The sequence below is a fragment of the Chinchilla lanigera genome, unplaced genomic scaffold, assembly GCF_000276665.1.
Source record: "Chinchilla lanigera isolate Chin_1 unplaced genomic scaffold, ChiLan1.0 scaffold00114, whole genome shotgun sequence".
NCBI classification, from domain to species: Eukaryota; Metazoa; Chordata; class Mammalia; order Rodentia; family Chinchillidae; genus Chinchilla; species Chinchilla lanigera.
In genome coordinates this window covers 4,929,184-4,951,779 of record NW_004955515.1, presented here as the reverse complement: position 1 = coordinate 4,951,779, position 22,596 = coordinate 4,929,184, and the positions used below count along the sequence as shown (strand labels likewise).

The 22,596-nt window shown below is 51.7% G+C and overlaps 1 protein-coding gene across 2 annotated transcripts; it reads left to right on the top strand.

Annotated features, from left to right (window-relative positions):
• The first annotated feature begins 2,405 nt into the window (after positions 1-2,405).
• Susd3 (sushi domain containing 3) lies at positions 2,406-21,977 on the top strand. 2 transcript variants are annotated; one of them, XM_005408898.1, is made up of 5 exons: positions 2,406-2,531; positions 15,334-15,522; positions 16,704-16,851; positions 17,801-17,959; positions 21,345-21,977. In XM_005408898.1, the coding sequence occupies exons 1-5, from the start codon at positions 2,444-2,446 to the stop codon at positions 21,559-21,561; spliced, it is 801 nt and encodes a 266-aa protein (XP_005408955.1). In that variant the 5' UTR covers positions 2,406-2,443; the 3' UTR covers positions 21,562-21,977. The 2 variants fall into 2 exon arrangements, with proteins under 2 accessions (XP_005408955.1, XP_013362355.1); XM_013506901.1 differs by lacking the exon at positions 17,801-17,959.
• Positions 21,978-22,596: the final 619 nt, after the last annotated feature.

The window sequence follows — 22,596 nt, the reverse complement described above, 5'->3', positions numbered from 1 at the left end:
TACCGGAGAAAAACCAAAAAAAAAAAAAAAAAAAAAAAAAATTTTAGAAAACACAAACTCAGCATATCGGACCATCAGACCAGACCTCTAGCAGGTTGGGAGTTCTATTTCCCTTATATATTTGGAGGTCCTATATCATACATCTTATATCAAAAGCCTGGAGGGTGAAGCATAGCTGAGGCACTACTCCCGTGGGGCTAGACACTCCGTGGGGCTAGACTCCAACCTGTGCCTGATGTCACAGCCTACAATCTCCTACTAACCCTGGGAGACTCCACCCTTCGGGTGAGAACTTTAAGGCTCAGAGCAAAAGCACCAACCCTGCCCAATGGGGTAGGAGGCCCATCAGTCAGGGTCTTCTCCCTGCAGCAGCAGTCTACTGTCATTGGCATGCGGGGAGCTTTCCCTCGGTGGGCCTCAGTTTCCCTCACCCTCATCGCAGAAGTCCCAGAAAACGCAGGCGACAGCATGGACTGGGGCTCAAATAGGCCACTGGCCCTCCTCCAGGTCCTTCCTGCTGCTTCTGAAGGTGGCTTTGGTGGTAAGGGGCTACTGAGGCACCATGAGGTGTACGGCTTCCTGTAGAATGTGACACAGGTCATTGGGCCAGCTCTGCTCACCTAACAAGACAGAGAGGGGCCCAGCCCCATGTACCTGAGCAGTCAGGCATGCAAATGAAGCAGCAGTTGCTCAGGTGAACGCGCTCTGTCCCCATGAGCCCTCCTGTCAGGGACTGAACTGCACATGTTGCAGTCCTAATCTTCAGGACCTGTGAATATGACTTTATCTGAACATAGGGGTTTTTTCTTTTTCAGATGTAATCAAGTTAGGATGAAGTCATGGTGTAGACCCTACCCTAATCCAAAATAACTGGTATCCCTTAAGAGGAAATGAGGCCCAGAGAAGTCCGCACATGGACAGTGCTGTGGGAAGACTGGAGCGGACAGAGAAAGATGCTCCCAGGAAGCTTTGGAGAGATGCAACCCTTCCCATACCCCGGTCTCTGACTTCTGGCCTCCTGAGTAGTGAAACTATAGTTTTTGTTCTCAGACTCTGTGGTTCTTTGTTAGGTCCTTAATGGTCAGAACTTCTGGAAACCTGAGCCACGAAGTGATGGTGTGAGAGCCAGGTATCCTGGAGCACACCTGTAATCCCAGCCCTTAGAAGGCTAAGGCAGGAGGATCATCACAAGCTTGAAGCAAGCATGGTTACAGAGTGTAAGACCAGCCTGAACTACAGAGAGAGACCCTGTCTCAAAACACAAACAAAATGGTGGTGTTGGAAGTCGAAGCTCCACCTCTTTGAATTCAGTAATCCAAGGGTTGCCCCAGACCTCCCAGCCCCATCACTGAGCCTCTAGATGGCAGCCCTCCTAATGCATAGGGGAGGCAGCCAGGGAGGGGGGCTGCACAAGCCCAGGTAGTGGGCTCAGGGCCACTTGGCAGGGAATTCTGGGGTCCCAGAGTGTGGTCTGGGGTTACCTGTGGATGATCCTGTGCTTTCCAGTGTGACAGGGGCAAAACAAACCCGGATGGGGAGTCGAGGTGTTCCTGTGTGGTAGGAACCTCTGACTCTGTGGCTCGGGGAGCAGAGGCTGGGCGGGGTGCCTGCCTTGCTGAGGACCTGCTCAGTGGTCCAACACAACATCACCCGCTTGCTCTCCCCAGCCAGCGCTGCCAGCCTGGCCCTCTCCCTCGGCACCTTTGGGCGCCACCTCTGCAAACCACCCTGGAACTCCAGCTGTCCCTGGAGCTGGTGAGCACACTCCCACCTCAGGACTCTGGCGTTCCCCTGCTCGGCCAGCTGGCCTCTGCCCTAACCTCCCCTGCTCCGGAGCTTTCTCGGAGGAGCGCGCCGGCCAGGAGTGTGAGACACCCGCTCCCCTGGTGGCCATCACACGCGGCTGCCCTGGAGCGTGCAGCTGCTAGGGGTCAGAGGAAGGGGTGGACTACAGCTGTGGTCCAAGTGGGGCGTCCCACGGGCTGCTGCAGTTGAACCTGGGCAGGAGAGGGTCAGCCAGCAGAGGAGGCCCCCAGGACTGCGTGTGGCCCTGGAGTTTGAATCCTGCTCTCAACAGCAGGGACTGCTCAGGATAGCCAGGCTTCTGAGGGGCAGGGTCTACATAAGCCACCATGGTGGGGAGAGGAGATCAGAGGGACAGGAGGCAAGGGTGCGCCCTCTCTGTGCTTTGGTAAAAACCGAACACAAAAATAAACATACTGAAGCACCTGGAAAACCTAGCGGAGGCGGGAAGCACAGGGGCGGCGGCGGGACCAGGTGAGCATCTCGCCAGGGCTCCTCTGGGTCCTCCAAAGGCCTGCCTCACCCGTAGGGGTAGGCGGGACGGCGGCGCAGCCCATCTCCCTTGGGGCGGGGCCAGAACGCCACGCCCCCTGCAGGCCCCGCCCCGTCCCCGGCGGCCGGGCTTTCTGCCGAGCGCAGGATGAGCGGGGCGTCTGCGACCCTCGGCCGCGGAGCGAGGCCTCGGGGCCGGGCCGGGACCACCACGCCCGCCCCGGGGAACCGCACAGGTGAGGGCCGGGGTCGCAGGGCCCGTGGGGGGCTCTGCTCTTGTTACACAGACCAGGAAGTCGGGGGACCAAGGGCTGGGGGGCACCTTCCCGACCACCCTCCAGCCCCGCGGACGCCCCGTCGCACACGTGCCGCGGTCCCCCGCGGAAGTCGGGATTGGCGTCCCCTGGAGGGACCTGCAGCTCCGGGCGGAGGAAGGGCCAGCCGGGGCGCCCGCTCCGCGCCAGAGGTCAGTGCCATCTTCGGACTTCCCTAGTGAGACCCTCTAGACCCACTTTACAGATAGGGAAACTGAGTCTGCAGGAGAAGAATGGTTGCCGCGGTTCGCGGGTTCAGGGGTTGACCTAGGTGCCCAGAAGCTCCGAGATCTCCGGAAGGAGGGAAGCTGGCTTTTACTGTTAAGTGTGAGTTCAAAAATATGCTAAAGGAGTTTCACCCTCGCTGCCTTGGTTCCGGGGTTCGAACTCTGGCTTTGCTGCGTGAATGCACGAACGTCTGACTCTTGGAAACGCCTCCCAACCCGAGCCCTGCATCTTCCGCGTCCTGGAAGCGCACTTGGGTGGCTGGGCCAGACCTGAGGGTGACTCCCGCCGAGGCTGGGCTTAGCGCTTAGCTCTCCTCACCCGAGGAAGCTAAAGTCTGTGGAGGTGGGGTCTGGTTCCTGCTTAGCGGTGCAGAAGCTGAGAGTTACACCAGCCCCGGTGTGTTTAGTTTGAAACCCCTAGCCCCTCGCCAGATATGCAGGGTCCCTAATTTGGTGCTCGGGTCAGGGGTGCATTGCTTCTGGGTCTGAGGAGGCCAGCCTGGATCTGATGTCGCTTGGGGACTCACACAAGCGAGCCCCTTACCCACAGCAGCTTCAGGGAGGGGTTGTCAGGCCAGGAGGGGTGGAGGGACCTGCGGAAGGTCAGACCAAGGCCGAGGAGTGACTGGAAGCGCTGGCACTTTGCATGCAAAAGAGCGTTTGCCCTGAACTGGGGGGGGGGGGGAGGGGGCGCAGCTCCAGAGAGCTGCTTCCTCTCCTCTCCCTTAGGTGAGGGCTGGGTCTCAGCCTGCCTGAGCACTTCCCAGATATGAGGCCCCTTGTTAGAGTCTGGGGTGACAATTCCCTTTCTGACCTGAGGTGATCACTCCACCGGTGCCTCAGTTTCCTTATGTGCTAAGTGGTGGGCAGTGTACAGCTGCTCCCAGGCTGTGGACCTGCCAGGTGTACTCTAGGGAGGGCCCTTATCCTGCCAGGGCAGCCGTCACCGGATCATCACCGGATCACCATCACCCCTGTCGTGCACCCTTATCTCTGCTGTGAAGTGGGCAGTGCAGTGAAGGGACGGGGTTTGGGGTCCTGTAGCCACAGCTTGCCTTGATCCAACACATAGCACTCCACCATGGTGCGTTTCTGGTAGTTGAATGGCTGGGCCCTGGCCCTGCTCCCAAGGCAGCCCCTGCACTCCCTAATCTGGGAAATTGTCCAGGAACACAGGGTTCTAGCAACTGGGCCCAACCTCTGGCCCTGCCCAGAAGGGACCTTGAACGGTCCAGAAAGGGAGGCAGCAGGAGGCATCTTCTTTTGGCTTTACCCCTGCAGCCACAGAGCGGGGCTGTGCCCGCTGATCAGAGGGGAAACTGAGGCCCAATGCAAGCAAATGTGTGAGGCTTACCTATCTACTGAGACTGGCTGTGCCTCCAGTTAAGGTGCTGGCAGTGCTGCCGGATAAGAGGCATAGCTCTCTGGAGCCCTAGTCCTTGCCCACTACAGGGGTTTGGGGGAACACTTTTCTTCTGTTGGATTTATCCCAGCCTGGGAGACCCGAGGTGTCAAGGACTCCCAAAGCCTGTCCCATTCCTCCCCGGAGAGATGGGCTCAGAGAGGGAAGGTGACTTGCCTGAAGACACACAGCTACAGGGTTGGGCCTCCCACATTGTTGGGGCTACATGTTATTCCCTCTGCTGGGTTCCTGAGGGTCCTGCTCTCATTGCACCTGTGTGCCTAAATCACCCCTCTGACCCTTGAGCAATCCCTCCTGAGGATTTCCCCTGTGCGTTTGGAGAAGCTGAGACCCAAGCTGAGCAATCATGCAGGGATACCACGCTGGCAGCAGACAAGTCCTGGAGAACTAGGCTCCCTGGCCTGCCCAGCCCCCTCACCCACACCCTCTGCCAGCATAAAAGGGAACTTATTTAAAAGGCCAGGATGCGGGGGCCCTGTGGACTGCAGGAAGGACAGAAGAGGCCGGACTATGGTCCAAGGTTCCAGATAAAAGATTAACAAGCAAGTGTCTTTCCCAGACACAGGCTGGCATCGTGAGTGGGCGGGAGAGCCAAAGGATGGGGCCCTACCAGGTCCGGCCGCATGCCCCTGGGTGCCCAGCAGTGGCAGGTGGGGGTAGAGCCTAAGGGACTCATGGGCCCTGCTGTAACTCTGTCCTCACCACCATGCTCTGGTCCGGGAGAGGGTCCAGCTGGGCCTTAGTTGCTCTTTTGTTTCTTATGCGCATTTAACCCACTCACTTCATTTTCCCTGCTGTTTCTCCTCTCCCTGAAGCTTTATTTCTACATGGTGAAAAAAAGAGGTCTTAAAGGTGGCCCAGTACAAAATGCTCTAGATCTGGGCCCAGAAAGCAAGGGATCAGAGCATAAACCCAGTCAGGGGGTGGGAGACACACAGGGCCCAGTGTCCCTGGGAGAACTGTGGGTAGGACAGAAAGACAGACCGACACCTTCTGGAGCCAGGTGTTTTCACAGGCATCTGGGGTCCTTCACGGACACCAGGGAAGGGGATGTCCCTGCAGTTGGACACTTTAAGCAGGGGAGGGACAGATGGGGATTTGACTGTGGGCCTGCAGAGAGTAAATGAGGGGGCATGGCGTCCAGGCTATGGGCATCAGTGAGGGATGGCTCCAGGTCTCCAGGCTTTGAGGGGTCAGGAGGAAGTAGCCCCTGGCCTTCAACCTGTAGGGGGTCAGTGAGGGGTGGCCAGGGGCCTCGGGGAGGTCTGTGGGCCTCGGCCTGCATACAGAAAGTGGGCTTGGCCCAGGGATGGGTACAGAAACCCTGACAGGGTCTGAGCATCCCGGACTGGGAAGATGGGGACCTGGGAGGGGACTGGATGCTATATACTCAGGAAGCAGACATGGGAGGTAAAGTTCTCTGGAATGGCACGAGATGGATGCTCTGGATCCCAGCATGTCTTGTGATGCTTGGGCTGTGGCTGGGTGTCCCACCTGTGCCGTGATCCTGTGTGCCGGATCTAAGGTCTCCACAATTCAGGCTCACGCCTCCTGTGACTGGGAGTAGGTCACGCATTCTGCAGATAAGGAACCCTGAGGGAGGTAAGGAATCGGTGCCTTGGACATGGCTGCTGCCAACTGTTTGTGTCAGTATCAGGCCCTCAAATCTTGGGGTGGGGAGGGCTGGGGCCTCAGGAGACTCCCCGGGCCTGGGCTTTGCTCCTTGTGGCCTCCAGCAAGTGACTTGGGCACACTACACCTCGATTAGGTGGAGTAAAGGAAGCTGCACCAGGCATGGTGGCGCACCTGTAATCCCAGCATGTGGAGGCTGAGGCAGGAGGATTGTTGCAAGTTTGAGACCAGCCTGGGCTACAAAGTGAGCTCAAGGCCAGCCTGAACTGCATAGTGAGAGCCTGTCTCAAAAAGACAAAAAATAAAGGAAGCTGAGCCTCGGGGCTCTCTGGGTGGAAGGTGCCCTGAGATACATAAGGGGGCAGGGCTGGTCCGGCCCTGGTCATGGCCCATCCGTCCTACTATGGCTCCTTTCCCCAACCGTTGCATTTTATTTTTAAAGGAGGAACTATTCCAGCAATACAGTTAGGGGCTGGGGCTTTCTCCCTGTGAGACGCCCTGGATGACTGGCTAGAGAGGCAGGCTCTGATGCCAAGGTCCAGGCGAGGACTGAAAGTAAACCTCCTTCTTGAGTCTTTCAGAGATGGCTGTGGTTCATCCCTTGCCCCCTCCCCTTCCCCTGGGTCCTCCCAACCTCAGGCACAAGCTCCTATGCAGCCTGCCCAAGCAGTTACAGGGCTGGTATCTACTTTATGGTGCTTGTGCTCCAAGCTGGTTTGTGCTTTTATTTAACTCTTTTTTTTTTTTTTTTTGGAGGCAGGGTCTTGCTATATAGTTCAGCCAGCTCTTGAGCACCTTTCACTTTGTAGCCCAGGCTGGCCTTGAACTCATGGCAATCCTGCCTCAGCCTCCCAAGTGCTGGGACTATAGGCGTGTGCCACTACACCGGGCTATTTAATTCCTTAACGTGAAGATATATCCTGGGTTTATTACAGACCGGTGGGGTGGTCACTTTCTTTGGCTGTGGCTGGTGACTTCACCCTTTATCCCCTCCATTAGTGAGGCTCAGTGACAGGCAGGAAGTCTGTGCTTTAAGATACGTGGCCCCTGGGTTGTAGGAGGTAAGCATCATGCGGTGTATCTCAGGCCTGCATTTGCTTCTAAGGATGAGTATTACCCACCCACCCACCCCACACACAGCAGAACCTGGCCACAGAGTACAGGATGTGGCTGTTGACAGTATGAGCCTGGCTGGGATGTCTCCGTGCCTCAGCCTCTCTTACCCCTGAGTCCATGATGCTCTAAGATGTGTTTAGGGAAGTGGAAGCTGGTGATTGTGGTTTTCTTGCTGAGGCATCTCATGCAGTCTTCATCCACCCCGCCTGGTGTGGCGTGTGCAGGTGGGGATGCAAGTCCATGGCGGGAAGTGACCAGGGTCTTGCCGGTAAGACCCTGATAAATCCTGGCTAACCCTTAACCCAAATCCTCAGGCTTCAAAGCTGGGCCTGGCTGCATTAGGGATACAGAGATCTGGGCCCAGGATGGAGTTGGACAGCCACCCCCACTCACCAGGGGCTTCCTAGTCTGGAAGGGGGGAAGGGCTAGTTCCCTGGCAGCCAGACTGCTTGGAAATTCCCCCAGCCTTATTTCTTTCAAGCACCCAGCAGAGGAGAAAGGGTTTCATAACTACACCCCAGGTCCCTGTACCTTTACGCTCGCCCAGTCCTTGTGGGATCACGTACCCCTCTGTCCCTACGTCCACCCAGCACCTCAATCATGCTGGGCAAATGCTCTGCCACTGAGCTGCACCCCTCGCCCCAGGCATCTTGTCTTTTGATGACATTCCAGTATGGCTTTTAAAGGGTTGAGTTCAAGTCTGTGAGTCCTGTCATGGGGCAGCCACATGCTGGGCACATAGCTGCAAGGGCTTTCTCCCCTCCCTGATGTACCTCCTAACCTCTGGCCCCAGCAGGCTGGGAAAAGTGGGCCCCTCTCCACAGCTCAGTAGTAGAAGAATGCAGAAGTTGCAGTTCTACATCAAGGCCTGGGAAGTGTGGCTGCCTGCTGTGCTGGGGAAGGGCCACACGACTGGCCTACGGCTGCCCTGCTGTGTCTGCCATGGATCCAAAATCCCGTGACCACCTCTCTGGCCAGAGGGACTGTATGTATAGAGGTGCCAAGACCTTGAAAAAGTGAAAGGGCTACTTTGTGTGTGGGGGTGGGGGTGCTGATCATAACACTTGGTGAAGTCAAGCTTTCTTCCTTCCTGCACTTACACTTGTGGGTGCAGACAAACTTGGTAGTTCACGAACAGCCCAGACTCTGGAGTCAAGAGTTCAAATCCCAGCTGTACCCCTGGGAACTAGGTGACCCAAGGCCAGAGGGGTCAGCCCAGGATGAGAGAAATAGCCCAGACCTAGGGGTTTAGAGCTCTGCTAGCACAGCGGGGTGCTCAGTCAGTGTGACCCTCCCAAAGGGCAGGGCAGCCCCTTAGGCCCTCTGTGCCCTGCACATCACCCCCAGAATTGGTACACTCCTCCATCCTGGTGCACTGATCGAGATAAGAGGAAAATCCCCCAGTGACTCTGGCCTTAGAGATTCATAAATACTTCTTAGTTGGCATATTTTCCTTTTGATATTTTTAAACAGCTTTATTGAATTATAACTCATGAGTCATACCATTCAGCCCTTGAAAATGTATAACTCAGTAGTTTTGGGATATGCAACCATCACCCCAGTTGTAGGGTTTTTATCATCCCAAAGAAGGCCCCATGCCTCTTAGCTGTCACCTTCCAGTTTTCCCCTTTCCTCAGCCTCTGACAACCACCAATCTGCTGTTCTCTCTGGCTTTGCTAATTCTGGACATTGTATGTAAATGGAGTCACACAATGTGTGGCCTTTTGTGTCTGACTTTTCACTTATAATGTCCTCAGCATTCAACCATGTAGCATAGGTGAGTGATTCATTCTACTGGTTGACTAGTCTCCTATTGTACAGATGGACCCCTCTCCACATTTTGTTGTCCATTGATTAGCTGACAGACATCTATCTGGGTGTTTCAACTTTTTGGCTGTAAATATTAATAATACTATTATGAACATTTATATTCAAGTTTTTGTGTGAGCATGTTTTTCCCCCCAGTAGTAGGACAGTTGTAGCATATTTTATTTAACCAATCCCCTATTAATGAACACTTAGGTTTGCATTTTCTTTAGATGGAAAACAATGAAGCAGCGGATATATCTTTGAAGATGTGTGAAGTATTTCTCTTGGGTAGATCACTAGAAGTAGAATTGTTAAATCTGGATCTTTGGTATATATGCCATCAAGTTATCTTCTAAAAGTCATTACAGGGGGCTGGGGACTTAGCTCAGCGGCAAAAGCACCTGCCTGGCAAGTGCAAGGTCGTGAGTTCGGTTCCCGGTACCGGAGAAAAACCAAAAAAAAAAAAAAAAAAAAGTCATTACAGGGCTGGGGTTATAGCTCAGTGGCATGGTGCCTGCCTGGCAAGCACGAGGTCCTGAGTTTAACTCCTGGTTCCAAAAAAATCAAAACAAAACAAAAAAAATAAAAGTCATTACATATTTGCACTCTCATGGCAATCTACAAGAACACTACTTTCCCTGAGCACATGCAGACACCAGATACTAAATCTTGACTACAGCACAGGTGAAAATAATCTCATTATTTTAATATACATTTTCAATGTATTTTATTAGTGCCTATTTTACAAAATATTGCATTTCAGTGTGGTATTTTCATATAGAGACATATGATTGTATTTCTCTAGGAGTAAATTACTAGGTTATATGATAATTCTATGTGTTACTTTGAAAAACTACCAGACCTTTTTCCTAAAGTGACTGTACAGTTTACATTCACAGTAGTTGTGGATCTAGTTTCTCCACATCCCTCCTAACATTTGTTGTTTTATCTTTTTCATGCACAATAGTTGGCTTGATGGATATGAAACAGTACCTCATCATGATTTTGATTTACATTTACAGGTTAATGTTGAGAATGGTTTCATAATCACTGGGTGTGGTGGTGCACACCTGTAATCCTAGCACTTGGGAGGCTAAGGTAGGAGGATCATTGCAAGTTCAAGACCAGTCTGGGCTACAAAGTGAGCTCAAGGCCAACCTGAACTGTATGGTGAGACCCTGTCTCAAAAAGACAAAAAAAACAAAAGAGAGAATGGTTTCATATACTTGTTGGTGGCCATTAGTATATCTTTAGAAAAACAGCTATTCAGATCCTCTGTTCATTTTAAAAGTTGATTTCTTTTATAATTGAGTTATAATAATTTTTTATTTTAGAAACTTTTCTTATCAAATACATGATTTGCATATATTTTCTCTCAATCGGGAAGTTGTCTTTTCACTTTATTATGTCCTTTGTAACATAATGATTTTAGTTTTTAAGAAGTCTGTTTTTTTCTTTTGTTATTTATCTTTGATAAATCCAAGAATCATTGCCTGAGGTCACAAAGATTTAACCTCTATGTTTCTAAGAGTTTTGTAGTTTTAGATTTTACATGTAGGTCTTTGATTCATTTTAAGTAATTTTTAGTATATAGGATGAGGTAGGGGATCCAACATCATTTCCTGTTGTCCAAGCACCAATTCAAAACTATTCCCATGGATTTGTCCTGGTACCTTACTCTGACTGTGTTTATTTCTGGACTCACTTCTGTTTGATTGCTCTGTCTGTTCTTATGCCAGTACCACACTGTTTTAATTACTGTAGCTTTGCAGTAAGTTTTGAAATTGGGAAGTAAATTCTCCACCTTGTTCTCTTTCAAGATTGTTTTGGTGATTTCAAAGTCTTTTACTTTTCCATGTGAATTTTAAGATTAACTAGTCAATTTCCACAAAAAGGAAAAGGATTCTGAAGGGGATTTTGTTGAATCCATAGATCAGTTTGGAGAATATAGTGGTATCTTGGTTCATGAACTTAATTCTTTTCACAATTCTGGCCAGAAACAGAATTGTTCATCAGTCAAATCCAATGTTTAGGTTCAATGTTGGCCCTATGGGGAAATTTGATTCAGTTCACAACTAATTTGGTTTGGACCAGAATTGTGGAAAGAATTAAATTTATGAATGAAAGTACCACTGAATTCCCATTTTAAATAGTATTAAGTCTTCTGATCCATCAGCATGGATGTTTTTCCATTTATTTAGGTCTTTCATTTATTTCAACAATGTTTTATAATTTTCAGAGTTTGAGTTTTAAACTCCTTGTGTTGAATTTATTCCTTTGCAATTTATTTGTTTTGATGCTATTGTAAATGGAATTGTTTTCTTAATTTTCAGTTTGCTTATTGCTACTATATAGAGACACCACTGATCTTTGGATGTTGACCTTGTATCTGACAATGTTGCTCAACTTGTTAGTTCCATTAGTTTTCAGGGGATTTCTGGGGATTTTCTATATTTAAAATCATGTCAGCTAATGGAGATCTTGGCCTGGTTTCTTTTCATTTCCTTTGCTTACCTAATTGACCTGCTTTTTGTTTCTTGAGCCATTTTCTTCTTTCCCCTATTCTTTTCCTCCTCCTCCCTCTCCCGTTCCCCACTTCTTCTTCAGTCATTTTTTTTGTCACTGTCTTATTGTTTGTCTAGAAAACATACGAACCCTCTTACATGTAACAAATTGACTTCCCCCTTCTTGTTCTGCATTTAAGCTAGCTGTCATAAACCCTGGGTCTCATACCATCTCCAGCCTCTATCAGTGAGTGTCAGGCAGACCAGCCTGCCGCTCTGAACCTAGTTGGTAATAATTGTGGTTTCCTCCTTGCTGTCCTTGGGATTGTTTTGAGTGCTGTATGAGACAGAAGGTGAGGTGCTTTTTAAACAGAGTATTGCATGCAGGCATGTGCTGCTATGTTGCTAGTAATGCTGATAATGAACAAGGAACTCTCAGGTTGGTGCTGGCTGGATCTGAGGCTGGCCTTCCCCGGATGCTGAAGGGGCAGGCAAGATGGGGCTCTCTACTGACTGGCTGCGTAGCCTCAGTGTCCTTGAGCCTTGGAGTCTGGGGGTGCAAATGGGGTGGCATTTCTTATTTCCAGAGATCCCCACCTTCCTACCCTTGTGCCAGGTGCCTTGGTGTTTTACCAGAACCAGGTGTCCTTGCACCAGGCTGTAGTGAAGTGCAAATTTCTTTCCTGAGCCCTACCTTTGTGGCCATAGGGCACTCAGAACCTCACAGGCTGGAATCTGTGTTCTTGTTTCCGCAGCTAACCAAGCACTCTGCATTGGGGCCTGGGCCCTGCACGGCGTATGGGATGGGCATTACTCCAGGTTTATTGTTACTCTCACTTTAGAGACCTGGATGGTCTCAAGCCCTAAACAGGGCAGTGGGCCAAAATGGGCCTCAAGCATTGCATCAGGTTTGAGTCAGTCTCCTTACAAAAGAAATCTACAAAAATGGTGGATGAACCCTAGCTGGAGTTTATTTCCATCTTGTTAGGGTCTGAGAGATTGGTCATCCTCTTCACATATCTCCCAACTCCCCATCCCAGAAGAGGCCATGGACACCCATGCTCCAACCCATTGGCCAGGTCAGTCACATGGCTGCTCACAGCTGCAGGGCATGCTGGGAAGTGTAATTTTCTATGGCAGTCTTGTCTCCACCTGCATCTTTTGGGTGGGGAGAAGGAGTCTCTGGTGGGCAGCCATGGTCAGGTAGGGGAGCTGGCATTGAGGCTGCCCAGGACGAGCTGGGACGGGCCAGTTTCTCCTCCTGGGTTTGGCCATGGATGGGGGCTCCTCACTAAGTGTGCTGGGTCCTGATTCTCTCCCTACCACTTTCTTGCCCAGTGACCCAGGGATGTCATTCAGCCTTGCTCTGCCTGTTTCCCCATGTGTAAGGAGGGACTCTGGGGCTGTTACACGGTATAGCACCCAGTAGGCACCTGATGTTTTTGCTGATCTGGAAGCAGCATGACCTTGCCATACAGGGGCCCGCTCCAGCCCCCGCTGAGGGCTGCCCCAGGCTGTATGTATGTGCTCTCCCTTGGCTCTCAGCTTCTTAAGCTGCCCACGTTTCAGTTGGGGCATAGGCTCTGGGCAAGGGGGCCTCTGGACGCTGCTGGGAAGTAGGTCAGTGTGATCCAACCCCCCAGAACCAAGTGTCACCCTACACTGTCACTGCCATGGAAAGAGGCTTAGGTAGCCTCTGCTACCACTTTCTAGGCAGCATATTGCAGGCCTGGGCTGGCTCAGCTGGTGACCCATGAATACCTTGGCTCCAAGAAGGGCATGACTTAGGCAAGGGACAGCTTGGCTTATGAGCCTGAGTTCCCCCTCCAGACATGCTGATGCATTCAGATGTGGAAAAAGACATGTGTCCCCACAGATGGAGACCATGCCTGGGCACATAGCCAGCCCACGTGCCTCTGCCAGGTAGACATGAATAAATTTGGGGGACACTGTTCAGCCTACTCCAGATGACTTGGGTAGATATTCTGAAATCAGAGCGCAGATGGCAGGTTAATTAGTTGTGGACTGAGAAAAGGCGCCCAGGTAGGCATTAGGGTTTGCAGCGTAAGCAGCTGAAGGAGGGAGAAGCCACTGATAAAAAATAAAGACTGGGGGGCACATGATGAGGCTGGGTACGCAGGAGCTTGGGTGGGTCACAGCAGGCTCAGGAGTCCAAGGGACACTGAACAGAGGACAGGGAAAGATCACAGCAGATCAGCTGGAATAACGGCCATGGGCTTCTGCATGGCCTGGCCCACCCCTCCCTGTAGAGGTGTCTGTAGACCGAGGCAAGCAGGCAGCGAGACACTCGGGGTCCTCAATAGCAGTCAGTCTTCCTGGGGGTCTGGATATTCCAGCCTTACTCAGTCAGTGCTCCAAACTCATACCAGAAAACCAGAAGGAAGAGCCCTTTGCACTTTGGCACCAGGAGCCCTGTGCGAGAACATCCTGAGCAGCTTCACTGAGCACTCTTGCACACGGAGAAACTCCTGTGCTATCTGCAGTGCACAGTAAAACCTGAGGCCCACCTGCACTGCCTCTGTGCTGTGCAAGCAAGCAGCGGCTGGTCCTGGCATGAAGTGATGGTTCTGAGGTGCATGGTGCTGAGCAGGAGAAGCCCAGCAACAGGGCACGTGCCCGTGTGTCTCAGTGTGCGTGCGTGTGGAGTTAAACTGTATTCTTCTTCCCTGTCGTGCAACTTAGAGCTGTGTGACCTCACTCCTCCACCTGCAGTTCGCTCATTCATCAAATGGGGACGAGGATGGCTCTCTCTCCCTGGGAAGCCTTCTGTTCTGATTGATGAGTTAGTGCAGGTAAAGCATGTCCAGCACACCGAGCCCCTTATAAGTGCCAACTCTTGTCACTGGTTACTATTTTATAAAGCTTCTGATTGCCGCTGAATGTGGAGCGTATCCTCATATTGTTTTTCCTTGTTTCTAAAAGGGATCTGATTGTGTTTTTCCAGCTGGGCTCCAGTGATTCTCCTGCTTCAGCCTCTGAGTACCTGGGACTTGAGGTGCTCATCACCAGACTTTCTCTGTCCTTAAGGATGACATCATTGTAACCACTTTGTAGCATTTAGTTGTCATTTGCTGTTTGTCCCCTGATTAATAAATCACTGCCTACTGCCAGAGATGAGGGTAGTTTAACTTTTTGCCACTCTCCATGGCCCTGCGGAACTTCCTGAGTTCCTCTGGGCATGTCCAGCATGCAGTTCTTCCTGTATTGGCGACTCCGTCCCGAAAGGTTGGGGGTACTCACTTCTCCACCCTTGCTCACTTGCCTGTTCTTGTTTTTTTATTTGTTGGTTTGTTTGCAGTGCTGGGGCTGGGACCCAGGCCCTGTGCATGCTAGCAAGTGTTCCACTGCTGAGCTATACCCCAGCCCTCTTTCTTCTTTTACCCTTTGTCACAGTGATGAGGGAAAGATCCGCTCTCATTTGAATTCAAGTTTCTTTGACTTCTATGTGGGAGAGCATGTTTTCATGTCTGTTGGACGTTGGTGACTCTTGTGAGTTGCTTGTTCACACATTAGTTCATTTGAAAAAATTGTTCCACTCTTATCAGTCTCTATACATTAAGCGTATTGAATCTGTGTTCTGTTTTCCATGTATCTTTTCCTAATTTTTTTCCTTCTGAGTTGATGTTTGTTTTTCAGTAATTAGGGAGGAACAAAAGCACCTGCCTTATGCTTTTTATGCCATCAAATCTATTAATTGCTCCTTCTTTAAAAAAAATTTTTTTTTTTTGCCTTTGGAGCTCTGCTTGGGTAATAATTGCATACTTGCCTATATTTAGTTTTCTGACACTTATTTCTGCTTTTATACCATAATCCTCAGCACAGCTGCATTTTTATTTAATGTAGGGTCCATCTCTGCTTTGTCCCAGCGTCTAGATGAGAAGTGACCTTGCCCAGAGCATCCCCCATGGGCAGCAGCCCCCAGTGGTGCCAGTGCCCCCCTGCGCCACCTACCTAAGTGCTTCCCTCACAACTTACCCCGTCTCTGTCCCCAGGCACCTGCACTCAACTGCAGCCGCCCCCTCGAGGCACCCTCCAAGTCCTCCGTGGCGATGGCACTGCTGTGGGGACCGTGCTCGTGTTCCACTGCCCCTCCGGCCACCAGATGGTGGGGTCTGGCCTGCTCACCTGTGCCTGGAGGGGGATCATTGCTGACTGGTCTTCAGGGATCCCTGTGTGCAAGGGTAAGGCCTTTCCCTCCCTAGCTGCCGCAGTTGGTCTCATGGATGGCGGTGGTTGACCAGTCACAGGCTGGGCCAATGTTCAGGCCCAGCTCCTAGCAGGCTTGTTGCTAGACAGTGGCCAGCAGCCCTCAGAGCTCTATTTCTGTAGAGTGGATTCCAGTCTCAGCTGCCGGCTCAGGTCCTGCTCTGCCCTGCTGTGGCCCCTGGCTGCCAACAGCTACAGAGGTGGTGTGAGCTGGTGCTTGGTCGTCTTAAGAGGAAACTATGTTCATTTATTTGTTCTTTTATATCTACGTGCTTGTGGCAAACCCTGATAGGATAATCCATGTGTGAAGAATTCTAGGTACTAGGAACACAGGCAGGCAGGATGTGCCCAGTCCTGGAGGTCCTGATCTCAGGGGAAATGTCATTTTCTGGTTGCTTTTTTCTTATTTATTCATTCATTCATTCATTCATTCATTCATTTATGCATCCATTTAGGTCTGGGGACTGAGTCCAGGACCTTTACACTGAACTATATCCCTAGCCCTTTTTATTTTTTATTTTGATACAGGGTCTTGGTAAGTTACCCAAGCTGGGCTTGAACTCGTGATTCTCCTGCCTCAGCCTCCCGGAGTGCTAGGATGATGGCATGCATACACTTCCTATGCTGCCTTTAACATACTCATGTGCCAGGTGAATCTCTCAGAATGAGGATATCTGTTAGGATTGTATTCCAAGATGCAGAAAACCCAAAACAACAGGGTTAGCCAAGATGGTGTGTTCCCCCTTGGGAAGAGCAGCCAGCTTCAAGCACACTCCACCACCCAGGTCCTGCGGAGGCTCTGTTGGATGTAACCTCAACCTCAGGGCCCCAGGGAGTGGCTACTGTGTTCTAGTCAGGGCTACATTAGGTAGGATCTAAGCTCTCTGTTAGAACTTCTCCAATTTGCTATTCTAAACTCCTATGGACTCTTTAAAACCTTGTCCAGATGCCCTACTCTTGGCGAAAGTTTTCCTGAAAGCCCACTTCTCAAACACAGCTTGTGCAGACCATTGCCTCCCCACCAGTACCTCCTACCTCCCCCAGCACAGAGCCCATGAGTGCAGCCAGGCTCCATCAGTCCCCGCACCCTGTCATCCCCTGGGCCTGGGAGGCCCGAGAGAGCCACACCCACACCTGGGGATTGTGTCCCTCACAGCCGTGCCGCCCCACGAGACCTTTGGCTTCAAGGTGGCAGTGATCGCCTCCATCGTGAGCTGCGCCATCATCCTGCTCATGTCGATGGCCTTCCTCACCTGCTGCCTCCTCAAGTGTGTGAAGAGAAGTGAGCAGCGGCGCTCCAGCAGGTACGGTGGCCTGGTGGCTTCAGGGTCCTCCCAACGGGGCCACCCACACCTGCCACTGACACTCTGGGCCAGGGCCCAGGGGCCCTGTAAGCTGCCCTGGTTGGTAAGGGGGTCCTCGTGTGCAGCTGGCCCAGCCCTCAGAGAGGCGGGCATGGAGCATAGCAGCTGTGGGAGCAGCTGTGGGAGCACCTGGGCCTCTGAGGTCCTTAGGTTGTTGGCACGCAGGGAGCTGTCTGAGTGTTTTTTTTTTTAAGTACTGGGGATTGAACCCAGGACCTTTCCACTGAGCTCCATCCTCAACCTTTTGTTTAAGTTTTTATTTTGAGACAGGGTCTCACTAAGTTGCCCAGGTGGGATTCAGACTTGTGATCCTTGTGCCTCAGACTCCCAAGTGCTGGGATTACAAGCATGTGCCGTCATGCCCCGCTTGTCTTACTCTTCAGCCTGTGCACACGTGGTTTGTACCCTGCCATGTTAGTGGTATTCGGAGCTGCTACGACACCCCAACCTTGAGTGAACCCATAGGTGAAGTTGGCCCATCCAGGTTCTCTCCCTACAGTAGCTTACTCTTGTCCTTTTTTTTTTATTGTAAAATCTGCACAACATAAAATTCACCATTTTCACCATCTTTAAGTGTTTAGCTCAAGGCACTAATCACCCTGGCCCATTGTATAGCCACCAGCATTGTCTCTAGAACTTTCCACTGCCTGGCTTGGTAAGTAGCTGTTATTGGACCACAGCCACGCTCATTGCCTACTGCTTTCGGATGATAGAGTTTTGTTGTGGCCAGTGGCTAAAATACCTGCCATTTGGCTCTTGCAGTGGTTTGTCAAGCTTCCCACACCAAGAGCCTGCCCTAGCTTTGTGTGGATCCCATTTCTGCACCTGTGCCACCATCCGGGATTTGGGTCCCTGCTTAGTGTCCTTCCTCCCAAACTCTCTCCTTCAGGACAGCCCAGATGTGGTACCAGCTGAGAGGTGAGGATCTGGAGACAGTGCAGGCCGCGTACCTGGGCCTCAAAGGGAACTACAACAACAGCAGCAGTGGCGGCGGTGGCAAGCCTGGAGGCCAGCCCAGCCAGGCACATGACAACCACAGCTTCACTATGTAGGTCGCCAGGGTCACCGTGCCTGGGTGGGCTGGGGATACAAGAGCAGAGACACTAGAATCATAGGATGGTCCAGGAGCACCTGCCACTTGCGGAGGGGCCTGTACACCTGGCCTCCTGGGCCCTCCAGCCCTAAGCCAGTGATGCTTCTAAAATCCAGACCTGACCATGGTGTCCTAAAAATTCTAGTCTATAGGGATATCAAGGCCTTCCAGTACAGGGTCCCCTCCCCAGTTCCAGGGTGGGGGTCCTCCTCCCTCCTTAGTCAGTCTCTGGCGCTCCACTTTTTGTCTCTTTTTCTCCCAGTGCACACATACATTTTTTTTTTCCTGAACCAATACAAGGATGCTCCTTTTCTGCCCCTGATGCCACATGGCCTGTAGGGAAGAGCACATGTGTCAGAGATGGCCACACTTTGGTCCACGGTCATATGCAGCACTTAGCCACCAGGTCTCCTGGATCCTTAAACTGGAATGGGCTTTTGTGCCTTGTGGCCTAGCCTTTTGAGGGCTCCCATCTGGTATACAGAGACCCCCGACAGGGTCTGTCGTGTTTCCACAAGACCAAGCTGAAGTGTGCGTTTCTGGTTCATGTGCTGTGTGCAGGACATGGACACAGCTGCGTTTCCCCTGTGGGAGACACAGATGGGGTCTCTTGTCTGAGACAAGTCTCCCAGATCCCTGTACCCCTGGGGCATGAAGAAGGGGCTCTGGGCAAGGGGGTGATCCTCAGTGCCTGTAGCAGGGTAACTTGTTAATTGTGTTGTGATTCTGCTATACTTTCCTTGATGAGCTTTTTGTTTGTTTGCCTTTCTTTCTTTCTTTCTTTCTTTCTTTCTTTCTTTCTTTCTTTCTTTCTTTTTGTTTGTCTTTTTGAGACAGAGTCTCACTATGTAGTTCAGGCTGGCCTTGAGCTCACTTTGTAGCCCAGGCTGGTCTCAAACTTGCAGTGATCTTCCTGCTTCAGCCTCCTGAGTGCTGGAATTACAGGCCTACGCCACCATGCCCAGCCTCTTTCATTTTTTTTTTTTTGTTGTTGTTGTTGTGGTGATTTTTGTATTCTTTTGCTTTCTATTCTTTTGTATTCTTTTGCTGGCGATGGAACCCAGAACCTTGCACATACATGCTAGGCCAGCACTGTACCTCTGAGCTACACCCCCAGGCCTTTCTTTCCATTTTGTTTTGTGACTTTGGTATCACTGTGAACTCACAGATATTCTTTCCTAGAACTTTAATTCTGGGAGAATTTCACAAATATACAAAAGTGGAGAGAACCATGTCCTGGGTCTCCTATCCTGCCTCCCATCCTTAGGGGTCCCTTCCACCCTCCCCTTCCTCACCACTCTGTCTGGGGGCCTGCTTGTCTTGCAGCAGGGGCCCTGCCAGGCTGCGTGTGTCATTCTGCTATGTCTCTGCCACCCTGGGAGCACTCCTGCTCTGCGCTAGGTGCTCCAGGCTCATCCTGTGCCTGCTGCACTTGGCTTGCTGCTGCTGTGGACCCCTCAGAAGCTCCCAAAGCAGCAGACATTTGCTCCCAGCACGGTGGCCTCCTGACCTCTCTGTGCCTCAGTTTCCTTACCTGTCAGGTGAGACTCAAATAGTGCCCATGTGCTGGTGCTGTTGTAGTTTCCTAAGCTCAAGCCCAGGCAAGAGCTCAGTGAGTACCAGCCATTACCTTCATGACCGTTCTTAGCCTTATGCAGAGGAGGAAACTGAGGCACAGGGTGGTGCCAGGGTCACGTGCAGTGCACTACACTTATTGATGCCTGCAGGGAAGGATTCCGTTTTTGTCTCCCTGCCTGGAGCCTTGGGTGCACATTGTGTCAGAAACTGCCTTTGAGCCTTCGCCACCTATGGATACATTCCTCTTACCACGGTGGTCTGGACTGGGGCCCCCCAGAATCTCATTGCACCTATGGCTTCACTGGCTGAGGTGTGAGGCCTGGGGGTCCTGGGGTCTGAGGTCAAATGTCTGCCCTATCGCTGCTTGAGGCCACTCTGAGCATCAGCTCGGTTGGTGTAGCTCACAGGGCAGGAAGTAGGAAGTGGAGCTCAGCCAGAGTCGATGGGAGGTGCGTGGGTAGAGCCCCTCCGCTGTAGTCTCCTACACGTGGGCCCAGCAGCTCAGTGGAAGCCAAGCTCCTAACCCCCTATCCTTTGGTTCCCAGGAGGGGTCCTCTGTGTCAGGGGCCGTCGCACCTCTAGCAGGCCCACACTACCTGGTTGGTAGTGATTTTCTTTGCAAGGTGAGGTTCTCACGTGCCCTGGTTTTTATTTCATGAACACCTGTCAGCATCAGCGATGTACCAGGCACCACTCTGAGCTCTTCCTAGAGACTGCACACACCTTCACCTTATGTGCAGGCCCTGCTTTCATCCATTGCACAGATGAAGACCCAGGGTGAAGAAACAGATGCAGAATCACACACAGCTACTTATCTGGAAGCTGGGTGTGACCTCAGGCTGTCCGGCTCCTAAGTCAGCATCCTCACCCATGAAGCTCCCTTTCTTCTCCACTAAGTGACTTTTTGATTCATTTATTTATTCATTGAACAACAAATCATTTCTTTTTTTTTCGTCTTTTTGAGACAGGGTCTCGCTATGCAGTTCAGCCTGGCCATGAGCTCACTTTGTAGCCCAGGCTGGTCTTGAACTTCGCAGTGATCCTCCTGCCTCAGCTGCTGAGTGCTGGGATTACAGGTGTGTGCCAACACTCCCAACCACAAGTCATTTCTTAACTCCTTAATTCCTACAACTTTGTGGAGTTTCCCTAAGAGTGAGTTGTGGATGGGAGCAGTGATCCAGGAGGCTTCTGGGAAAAGATGAGGCCCAAAAGGGATGCTAGGGAAAGTCTGCCTTGGCGCCAAAGGGAACTTTGGAGAGTTCCAAAGGGAACCCAGGAGAGGGGGCAGCCAGCCAGGTAGCCTCCTGGGAGCAGAGGCCAGAGATGGGGCAGCCAGGCTCTGATCTGCCTGGAAAACTCATTAGCTTGTTTTGGTGATAGAGGAAACATAGGGTATTGAGGGTCTAAGAGGTAGTGATCTAACTCTAGGTGACCAAAGGGGACACACCTGGTAGGGAAGATCCTGGCCCAGACACAGCTCGTCTCCAGTGTCCCTTCTCGGCCTGGGATATCCCTGAGCTGTGGAGTTGTGGTGATTTGTGGACACTCTGAATAAGCCCCAAAAGTTGCTTCTCAACCCTTAAGAAGGTGACCTGGTCATGGGGTGAGGGACTGAGGCCAGTAGTCTGCAGGCCTGGGGTTGGGGGAAGCAACCCTTGGGACAGCACCTGTTCTGAGTCCACTGAAGGCCTGGGCCTGGGTCCCTGGGTGGCTGCACCCCACCCCATCTTCCCCACATGTCTCATGCCTCCTGTACCCACAGAGACCTCAATGAAGGCATCCGGGAGCTGGCTGGCACAACCCCTGGCATGGACAAAGACCCCTGGATTCCGGAGCCCGGCACCCTCAGTCCCTGTGGCTCTTCCAGCGCCCCATGTGCCCGCATGGTTGTCCACACAGCGAAGCCAGGAAAGACCCTGCCTACCTCCGTGCCCACCAAAAGGATGACCACTCGGCCTGCAGCAAACCTGCCAGGGTGACTGCCAGCCAGTCACCTGCAGCTCCACACATGTCTACCCTGGCCCATGAAATCAGCCTCCAGATGGAGGAAGCCTGAGGGCCCTGCAGGGAGCACTGCATCCAGAAAGAGCCAGGCTGTGGGAACTACACAGCAGTGACTCACTTGAGCCAGCTGCTAAGGTTAAGCGCCATGGCAGCCTCCCTCCAGCCAGGGTTCCTCTAAAGAGACTGGGAGACTTTTCAGCAGCTCTAGTTTTGCACAGTAGAATAAGGAAAGAGCAATAAATTTCCTTTCAGCAACTTCAACTGACCCCCTCAGTATCCCCCTGGGAGGACATGCTGTTTTGAAGCAGGGACCTGCCCAGAGCTCTGTATCTGGCATCTGTGCAAGTGCAAGTGAGTGAAATACAGCAGTTCTTTCTCCTATTGAAAGATACAACGGTAAAAATCACTGTCCTGGCTGCCCATCCCTACACAACCTCAAACATAGGAGCACAAAACCATAATAGTGTGTTATTACCTCTTGATGCTGCGGGCTTCTCAAGCATCTTGCTGGGTGATCCCCACTTCATCTCTTCTGTAGCAGGTGCCATCTGCTGGTGTCTACCATGGGGTCACATTGAAGGCTGGGTCCCTTGACATCTGGAGTTGCTGCTGGCAGTCAGCAGAGACTTCAGGAAGTCTTGGTGGGAACATCCACCCTTCCACCCTTGCCCTGTGGCTGCCTTGTGTGACCTGGGCTTCCTTCCAACATGGCACCTGCTTTCTAAAGTAACAGTCTGACATGAGCACCAGGTAGAGGCTGTTTCAGTTTTCAGCTGCCTTCTGTGTCCTACTCATTAGAAGTCCAGGTGGCCCCATAATCAAATCAAGGGGTGGGACTATGGGCCCCCACTGGTAGGCAGAAGGAATACCAAAGAAGTAGTGAGCACCTATAGTCTCAGCTACTCAGGAGACCGAGATGGACAACAGCTTGAGCCATAAGTTTGAGACCAGTGAGGGCAACAGAGCAAGATGTCTCCAAACAAAAAATCACAGGGCTGGAGTGTGGCTCA

Bases quoted from the DNA above. Each gene is read 5' to 3' on its own strand.
- Susd3 (XM_005408898.1), top strand. From the start codon at position 2,444: ATGAGCGGGGCGTCTGCGACCCTCGGCCGCGGAGCGAGGCCTCGGGGC. The intron at 15,523-16,703 runs GTAAGGCCTTTC...TGTCCCTCACAG, and splicing joins AGGGATCCCTGTGTGCAAGG to CCGTGCCGCCCCACGAGACC. The intron at 17,960-21,344 runs GTAGGTCGCCAG...CTGTACCCACAG, and splicing joins GACAACCACAGCTTCACTAT to AGACCTCAATGAAGGCATCC.